Source organism: Cebus imitator, unplaced genomic scaffold (genome assembly GCF_001604975.1).
Source record: "Cebus imitator isolate Cc_AM_T3 unplaced genomic scaffold, Cebus_imitator-1.0 Scaffold24, whole genome shotgun sequence".
Taxonomy (NCBI): Eukaryota; Metazoa; Chordata; class Mammalia; order Primates; family Cebidae; genus Cebus; species Cebus imitator.
In genome coordinates, this window is record NW_016107339.1 from 14,084,539 (window position 1) to 14,094,722 (window position 10,184).

A 10,184-nucleotide genomic window follows, 5' to 3' on the forward strand; every position below is an offset into this window, starting at 1 on the left:
GTGGAGCAGGCACATCCATAGAAAAGCTTTGAGAGAGTCTCAGCTGGGCTGTTTGGTGAAAGCATTTCTCTCCCAAAGACAGTTAACAAATACTGAAGAATGACCATTTCTTCAAATGTGAAAAAGCAACACAAGACTTCAAGGACATAAAAACCAAGGAAACATGACACCACTGAAAGAACACAATAATATTTCAGTAACTAACCACCAAAAACAAAGGTTTGCCAAAAATCAATCTTCAAGTTGCCTGAGCAAAAATCCAAAACAATTGTTATAAGAAAGTTCAGTGAGCTACAAGACAACACAGATAAACAATTTAGTGACATCAGGAAAACAACACAAGAACAAAAGTAGAAGTTCAACAAAGAAATAGAAAAAAATATAGAGCCAAACAAATTTTGGAGCTGAAGAATACAATGACTAAACTAAAAACAAAAAAGGGAATAGAGAGTTTCCAAGATGATGGATCAAGTACAAGAAAGAACAAGAAAAGTCAAAGACAGTCATTTAAAATTATCTGGTCAGAGTACAAAAAAGAAACACAAAGAAAAGAAATGAAGAAATGTGTACAAGATTTATGGGACACCATCAAGGAAGCTAACTTTTGCATTATTGGAGTCTCAGAGGAAAAGAGAAAGAGAATAAATGCTTATTTAAGGCATAATTGCTAACAACTTTCCAAATCTGTGAAGAGATACAGATATCTCGATACATGAAACTCAAAACTCTCCAATCATATTTAACCCAAAGAAGACTTCTTTAAGACATTATGTCAAATTGTCAATAATCAAAGTTAAAGAGAGGATCTTGAAAGAAGCATATCACATTTAAAGGTACAGCAAAAGGATAGTAGCACTTCTAAGTAGATAATTTCTAGGCCAGTACATGGTGAGATGATAAATTCAAGTTACTGAAAGAAAAAAAAACTGTCAACCAAGAACTCATTACCCTGTAAAGCTGTTTTTCAGATATGAGGAAGAGATAGTCTTTATCAGACAAACAAAAGCTGAGGGAGTTTATCATCAATGAATCTGCCTTACAGGAAATGCTAGAGAATGTTCTTCAAGCTGAAATGAAAAGCCAATAATTAGTAAAATGAAAACATGTTCAAATATAAAATTCACTGGTGAGGTAAATATACAGTCAATTCAGAATATTCTAATACTGTAATAATGGTGTGTAAATCACTTTTGATGCTAATATAAAAGTTAAAAGACAAAAATATTTAAAATACATGATTTGTTAATGGATATACAATTTTTTAATGTAAATTTTGACACCGAGAATGTAAAAAGTAGGGAGAATAATGTGTAGAGTTTTGTATGCAATCTATTTCAAGTTATTATTAACTTAAAATAGACTGTTGAAACCATGTTTTATGTAAGACTATGGTAACCACAAACCAAAAACCTATACTAGATACACAAAACCTATACTAGATACACAAAACAGAAAGAGATTAAAGCATACCACTACAGAGAATCAGCAAATCACAAAGAAAGACAGGAAGAAAGGAACAAGGGATATACAAAACAGACAGAACACAACCAAGAATATAGCTATATTAAGTCCTTAACTATCAATAATTACTTGAATGTAAATGGATTAAATTTTTTAATGAAAAGACATAGGGTAGCTAAATGTATTTAAAAACAAGTTGCCACTATATGCTGCCTATCGCAAACACACTACAGCTCTAAGGATACACACAGAATGAAAGTAAAGGGATGAAAAAAAGATGCTCCATGAAAATGGGAAACAAAAGAGGGCAGGGGTGGCTATACTTACATCAGGCGAAATAGACTTCTAGTCAAAAATTGTAACAAGAGACAAAGAAGGTCATTATATAATTATAAAGGGGACAATTCATCAAGAAGACAGAAAAATTATAAGTATATATGCACATAACATCAGAGCACTTACATATATAAAGCAAATATTACCATAACTGAAGGGGGAAATAGACAGCAATATAATAATAATAGTGGACTTCAGTAACCCATTATGAACAATGAATAGATCATTCACACAGAAAATTAACAAGGGAGAAAATAAAGTTACCAAGAATACCCAAAAGGGAAGGGATAAATGTTATTGGGAAAACTGGATATCCATATGCAGTTGATCATTATCATACACCATACACAAAGATCAATTTGAAATGAATTAAAGACTTAAATGTAAGACTTGACACTGTAAAACTCCTATAATAAAACAGGGAAAAGCTCCATGACGTTGGTCTTGGCAAGTTTTTTTATATGACACCAAAAACACAGTGACAAAAGCAGGAAACAATCAACAAAATGAAAGTCAACTCACAGAACAGGATAAAATATTTGCAAACCATGTATCTGATAGGTGGCTAATATTTGTCTTAATCTGTTTCTGCTGCTTATAGCAGAATATCTGAAACTATGTAATTTATGAAGGAAAGAAATGTATTATTATTTCTTAGTTATGGAGGATGGAAAGCCCATGGCTGAGGGGGCACATCTGGGTGAGAGCGTTCTTGCTGGTGGGAACTCTCTGCAGATTCCTGAGGTGGTACAGGGCATAACATGGCAAGGTGGCTAACATGCTATGATTAGGTCTTTCATCTTCTTATGAAGCCACCAGCTCCACTTACATGATAATTCATTAATCTATTAACAGATTAATCCATTTATGTGGGTAGAACCCTTATGATATAATTGCCTCTTTAAAGCTCACTTCTCAATGCATATTTGGATAATGCATAGCAATATCCAAAATATATAAGGAACTCAAGCAACTCAAAAGCAAGATACAATTCAAAATATAGCTCAAACAAGCTGATTATAAAATGGACTGAGGACCTAAATAGACATTTCTCAGAGAAGACAAACAGCCAACTAATAAATAAATATAAAGGTGCCTAACATCATTAAGCATCAAGAAAATGCACCTCACGCCAGTTAGGATGCATTCAAAAAGTCAAGTGATAACAAGTGTTGGTAAGGATGTGGAGAATAGGGAACCCTTGTACACTGTTGTTAGGAATGTAAATTAATACAGCCATATGGAAAACAGTATTGTGGCTCCTCCAATAAATTAAAAATAGAACTACCACATGATTCAGCAATGCCACTTCTGGGCATATATTCAAAGGAAATAAAAATCATTTTCTTGAAGAGATATTTGCATTCCCATATTCATTGCAGCATTATTTAGAATACCCAAGATATAGGAATAAACTAGGTGTCCGTCAGTGGATGAATGGATAAAGAAAATGTGATACACAGACACACACAACAAAGAGTATTCAGCCTTAAGAAAAGAAAGAAATCCTGCCATTTGTGATGATCTGAATGAACCTGGAAGACCTCATGCTAAGTAAAGGTAGCCAGGCACAGAAAGGCAAATACTGCCTGCTCTCATGTATATATGAACCTTTAAAAGTTGAACTCAGCAGAAAGGTGATTACCAGAGGTTGAAGGTGGAAGAAATGGGCAGATGTTGGCCAAAGGGTAAAAACTTACAGTTTTATAACAAATAAGTTATGTAGGCCCAATGTACAGCATGGTGACTATAATGTATTGTATACTTGAAATTTACTAAGAGAGTAGATCTTACATATTCTCATCACAAAATGAAAAATAAGAGCAAGTGTGTGAAGTGGTAGATATGTTATTTAGTTTGGGGCAATCATTTTACTATGTATACATATATTAGAATAGCACATTGTACACCTTAAATATATATAATTTTTATCTATTATACTTAAGTAAAGCTAAAGAAAAGACAAAAGTAATCTGAGTAGTCAAGAGAAATTCACCATCCCAAATCTCACAAATGCTAACTACTCATTGCACCTTTCTTAATGGAAATTTTAAGAAATCAAGGAATAAATTCCTAAAAGTTCATCACATTAAAGCATGACTTATGCATTAAAATTCCAAAGGTACAAAGAAATGCTGCTATTGTCTACTGTTGTCACTTATATCTCATATTTCTTGGGAACAAACCTCTTTACTAATAGTCCATCGGAACACCAGATTTAACCAGTGCAAGATGCTACCTCAATGTTAGGAATTTAAGGGTACACAAATAAGCAAAATAAAGCTACACACCATAGGAAGGGAAGAGAATTAACATGTACTCAGCACCTACTATGTGTTATTCACTCTGGTGGGCATTTTCTTTTCATTTTCTTAATATTTAATATCTACAAACAACCTGTCAACCACACAAAGATGAACTACCCAAAAATCCCTTCCTGGCTGCCAAAGTCCTCCAGTAGCCCACAGGTTGCTTTGGTGCATATTAAGAAAAGGTGTTCCTTCACACTGCCACATGTGTACCTATGCAACAATCTTGCATGTTCTTCACATGTACCCCAAAACCTAAAATGCAATAAAATAAATAAATGGGAAAAAAGAAAAAAAAAAAAGAAAATGTGTTCCTTCCTCCAGGTGAATGCAGCCCCACCCCAGAGACACTGTTGGGGATTTCAGTTCCCTTAACCCTTTGTGCAGTGAACAACCTATACAATCATAATACACTTGTCCTGAAGACACATGAAGGCATCTCACTCTTAGCATGTCAAAACCCAAGCCCTAATCCCTTCTACACACTGTTGCTGGCACCTGTATTCACCTAATTGCTCGGACTATTTACCTCGGAGTCATATTTACCTCCTTTCTCACTCTCTTCATCCAACCCCCCATCAAGTCCCATCTCTGATGCCTTCAAATTATACTCCAAATCAAACCACTTTCCACCACTACGACACTCTTAGCTTAAGTACCAATATCTCTTGCCTCCTAACTTGTTTCCTTGTATTCCTCTTGCCTTCTTATAGTCTATTCTCCTCACCACAGTCAGGGAGATCCTTAATAAATAGCTCTTAAATGAATAAAGTAATATATTATTGTTATCCCTAATTCACGGAAGAGAAACTAATGCTGAAAAAACATTAATGGCTTGCCCAAGGCCACAGCACTTGCAAGTGACAACCTAACCAGGAATTTAGAATTGTCTTATTTCCAAATTTTAGAAGGTTAGAGAGTTTATTCTTATATAATTTAGTAATAACTTAAGTTTTAATTTCCTGTTTACAGATATTTAGTGTACAGCCTACAGTCTTCATAACTTTCTAATCTGGGCTCCTTTGCATTCTTAGGGAAAAACTTGAATCAGTAAACATTTTATTGCTGTTTTAATAAGTCATATTTAAAATTCATAAAGCGAAACAACTATTTCTCTGACTTTCCAGTCCCCTTAACATAACCTATAAATCTCAGTCATCCTAAGTCTCTAAGTTCCCAAGCTATACTAGCCTTCCCTCTAGTATTTCTAGGCATAGGAATATAAATGTACTGATCAACTTGAGACTATAGAAATCTTCTGGCAGGAAGATGTTAATATTAGATAAGGTCATTATGTCAATGTAGGTACATGAAATTCCATACTCAACGTTCAGTTTAATTTAAATATATCACTTATAAAAGCTGCATGGTTATTCCAAAATTTTTTTGAAATTAAATTTATTCTTAGTGTTTTTCTAGCAAACGTAAGTGTAGTACATGAAAGTTTTCATAACAAATTTGAAGTGTAGCATATTAAAATATTCAGCACCTCAGTGGTATTTTTAATTTTTGTGGCAACTGTATTAACATCTTGATATATTTTCCATTTTTAAAATCCCCATAGAACCATAAGAAACAAGAAACATTATTATAAAACAGAGAATGTATTTTGTACTTGATTCCCATCACAATAACTATCAAGAATAGAAGGAGAGCACTCATTTTCAGAAAAGAAGCTGAAAAAGAATACTGTTGTCTTTACATTTCTGAGTAGATCTTTAACAATTAGTAAAATATCAAGTGACACTATGATTCAATATAATTTAAATCAGCTACAAAGTATCAATATTACTGTTTAGTTTTACACTTTTATGAAAACAACAGTGATAACATGTCTAGTTTGTCTTGTAATTTTCTTTGTCTCCAGATCTTTTAGAAAGCCTGTTTCCATGACACCACTAAGAAACAAGTTTTAGATCATAGGATGCACATTCAGTCACAATCAATGTACACATATGTATGCATTATAATTTGCCATATTTTCATTGAACTTGAATTCTCCATCAGGTGAGGAAACATTTTACCATTCCTTATTTTATTTGACCTCAACTTATTTTATAACTATATATTCTTCTGTTTTAATGTTTGCATGGATAGTTTATTATTTCTTCTCACTAAATGTATTTATCGTAATTGATCTCTGCCTGGTTTTTTATGTCATTTAACTTATAAATTAAGTCATGAGAAGATTTTGCCTCCAGTTTCTTGTCTAATTGGATATTTGAGGGTGTTGTTTGGGTGATCCTCTGTAATGATACCAAAACTACAGAAATAAAATATCCAAACTGATTTTTCTTTCGTTTGTGTTTTCAGAGGGATCCAAAAGAGATTACAGTAAGTACTATCTTGTTTCTCAACAAAAATTTGCTTCCCCTTAGCAACATTCCCCTAGATTGTAAATGCTTTGGAAGAAAGAGAAATCCTGTCATATGTCAAGTCATATGAACACTAAGTTTTCTAGTGCTGGTCTAGAATGATCTGTCAGCAACAAACAGGTTTTCAAATTGGCTGGGAGAAAAGGAAAGCAACAGAAGAAGTGATGAGCAAGAGAAAAGGTAAGTAATGAAGATAAAAGGGAGAGAGAGAAGAAAATAGAGAAGGAAATGGAGGGAGGAATTAGGACAATAGGAATGGCATCTACCTACTATAAATTTTTAGAGATCCAAAGCACGTGCAGTAGCTCGTGGGAGTGGCCTTTGATACCCATCACCAGATCAGTGATGGCTCCCCGGGCATAGGTGTCAACTCCTGAGAAGGGGGTGACAGTGACTGAAGCTGATATGCAAAGATTAGAGATCCAAATTCTCATGATTCACCTCATGTTTTCTGTGTGTGTATTTCAGCACCGTCAGCCAACTCTCTAGGTAAGTGCTTTGTGATATTCTTTTAATTCTACTGTCATCTGGTTTGCGAGCCCTATTGTTTCTGTGTTTTTTAACTTTTAAGAAAGTTTTTTAAATTAAGTATAGAAATAATTAACACTTGTATATCTATACCTTAGATGTGACAAATTGATAATATTCTTGTCATATTTCTCAAGTTATCATGGTTTATTTCACTCCCTTCTTCCCAAAGTCTTATTAGTATGTTTTAAATATTTTAAGTCTATTTACATATATTTATAGTCTCTACCTATCACTGAACAAAATACAGTATCTTTTTTAAAAATGTTTAATTTTACAAAAATGGCATCCGTCTGATAGTATCATTACAATTCGCATTCTTCTCTCAAAATGTAGTATTGAAATCCAGGTTATACACTTTACTATTGAATAATATTCCAATTTATGAATATATAATATTTTTCTGTTATGTCTCCTATTGATGCATTCTCAGTGTTTCCAATTTCTGCTATCACAAATAATGCTGCAAAGGTTTTCCTTAAGTAGATGGAAAAGTGTTTATCCAGGGTGCATACCCTGAAGTAGGATTAATGATCACATTGTATATGAACATTTGTATAATTTATGTATATTTTAAATTTTACTAGCGATTAATTAATCAAGCTCCTTGGTAGTTACATAGAGGCATACAAAAATATATAAAAGTTTCCTCATTTCTCTGCATTAGTAACAGTCCCAGATGTTAACATATTTTTATATTATTAACACTTGAATACATGTACAGTATTTAAAATCTCCATTTCCCTGCTCACTCCTGAAATTGAGTATCTTCTCATAAGTTTACTAGCTAGTTAGGCTTCACCTTATATAAATTGCTTGTTCATTTACTTCACCCATTTATGTATTAGATTATTGATCTGTAGGAATTATTTATTATTATGAAAGATCAACTTTTATATGTTATGTTAAATATTTGCAATTATCTCCTCCAATTCTCTCTTAGCTTTAAATTTTTTTGCTGTCTCTTGACTCTTAGAAGGCCTCCACTTACTCTGCCCCAACACCACACAATTTATTGTAATAAAACTTGTCAATCTTTTGTTCTCTTTTAGTCTCTGCTTTTTTGTTTGTTTCTTATCTGGGTATCAGAAATATATTATCTAATACTTTCTCTTAACAGTTTTAAAGTTTCCCTTTCCACATACAGGCCTTTAATCCAAATGGGGTTTTGTTAATTGTTTTTTGGTTTTGGTGAGTGATTTTAGAAATAATACAGGTGAGATCTAATTTTCCTCTCATCTGGAAAACCAACCAGATGGATTTCTTCTCATGTTGCTCCAACTAGATTTATTGACTTGTGCATTCTTTCTCCACTGATTTGTAATGCCGTCTTCATTATATATTTGTTTTTTCCATGGATTTTATTTTCTGTTCCAGTGATCTTTTGTCTTTTACTGAACCAATACTATATTGCTTTCACTACTAAAACTTTATAACGTTTATTATAAGAAATAGCACATTATTTTCATTCTTTTTCAGAAACGTGTTGGCTATTCTTGGGTGTTTTCTCTTACACAAGAATTTTATAATTTCTCAAAATCTCTGAGAGTCATATTTGACTCTTGAAACTTCATTGAAATTTGAGTCTGTAATTAATTTATAAAATCAGTTCTTCCCATGCATTAACATAGTTGTCTACTATTCGAATTTTCTCATATACCCTTCAATAATGTAATATAATTTTTTTCAGAAAGGTCTTTCATGTCTTTTGTTGGATTAATTCCTATACACATACTTGTTTTTTCTTTCTGATGTGAATAATATCTTTATATGGATTTTACAAATAATAATTGCTGGCATATAAGTTATATGTTGTATATCTGAGAGTAGATTTTATATCTAGCCACGCTGCTATGTTCTTTGAGTTCCAATAATTTTTAGATTCTCTTGAATTATACATGTAAAAAATCACGTCATCTGTAAAATCTGATAATCTTGAGTTTCCTTTTCCAATTTTTTTTTTTTTTTTTTTTTTTTTTTTTTTTTTTTTTTTTTTTTTTTTTTTTTTTTNTTTTTTGAGACGGAGTCTCGCTCTGTCACCAGACTGGAGTGCAGTGGAGCGATCTCTGTCACCAGACTGGAGTGCAGTGGAGCGATCTCGGCTCACTGCAACATCTGCCTCCCAGGTTCAAGTGATTCTCCTGCCTCAGGCTCCCAAGTAGCTGGGACTACAGGAACAAGCCACCATGCCCAGCTAATTTTTCCATTTTTAGTAGAGACAGGGTTTCACCATGTTGAACAGGATGGTCTCGATCTCTTGACCTCGTGATCCACCTGTCTCGGTCTCCCAAAGTGCTGGGATTACAGGCATGAGCCACCGCGCCTGGCCTCCTTTTCCAATTCTTGAAACCATTTTTTTGTCATAGCTTGGGCTATGTATATCTATGGCTAAAATTCCTTCTCTTTACTTTTGCTTTATTTTTGTTCCTTTTACTAGCTTGCTATATGAAGCTCTTAATTAATTTCCAGACTTTCTTATCTTTTTTTATTTTATTTTTATATGAGACACTTCATGAATTTGCACGCCATCTTCACACATGGACCATACTAATCTTATCTGCATCATTTCAATTTTAGTATATGTGCTGCCAAAGTGGGCACTCTTATTTTCTAATAGAAGTATCTAAGTAACTTCTAAATGCTGCTTAAACGCATACCCTCATATCCACTCATGTCCTCATGACTGTTTTTTTTACTTTAATTCTACACTGTCTGATATTAGCATTGTTCTAACATCTTTGTTTTAATTAGCATTTGCCTATTATATATATTTTTCATGCTTTTATTTTGAACCTTAGGAGTTTGTTTTTGTCTTGTGTCTTTTTAAATGGCATATTGCTTGACTTTGTTGATATTAACAATGTAAAATTTTCTGTTTCCTAACAGATGAATTTAGTTCATTTTATATTGTGAATTGTTATGTGTTTATCTAAATTTTGCCAATTTATATTGTGTTTTCAACTTACAGTTCTATGCTTTCTTCTTTTATTTTTTAAATCTTCTTTCCTACCTTCTGCTACAATATTAGATTTCCTTGTTTCTTTTGTTTTACTTACTGTTTTTCTGGATTTCGTTTTATTCATCCTTATATTCGTAACATGTATTATTTAATTTTTCTTTTTTTTTTTTTTTTTTTTTTTTTTTTTTTTTTTTTTTTTTTTTTTTTTTTTTTTTT

At 32.7% G+C, this 10,184-nt stretch overlaps 1 protein-coding gene, 1 long non-coding RNA gene and 1 other non-coding gene across 3 annotated transcripts in view; 1 reads left to right on the forward strand and 2 right to left on the reverse strand.

Annotated features, from left to right (window-relative positions):
* Window positions 1-10,184, forward strand: part of TSBP1 (testis expressed basic protein 1) — a 64,960-nt gene that overhangs the window by 6,768 nt on the left and 48,008 nt on the right. The window contains exons 6-8 of the mRNA XM_037736298.1: window positions 6,420-6,440; window positions 6,950-6,970; window positions 9,070-9,077. Coding sequence (XP_037592226.1) covers window positions 6,420-6,440; window positions 6,950-6,970; window positions 9,070-9,077 — 50 coding nt within the window. The remainder of the gene's footprint in view (window positions 1-6,419; window positions 6,441-6,949; window positions 6,971-9,069; window positions 9,078-10,184) is intronic.
* The window catches only part of LOC108300098, a 17,112-nt gene that overhangs the window by 443 nt on the left and 6,485 nt on the right, over window positions 1-10,184 (reverse strand). The window lies entirely within an intron of this gene.
* Window positions 9,504-9,610, reverse strand: LOC119470223. Its single transcript, XR_005199108.1, has one exon. It is a non-coding gene; the product is annotated as a U6 spliceosomal RNA (small nuclear RNA).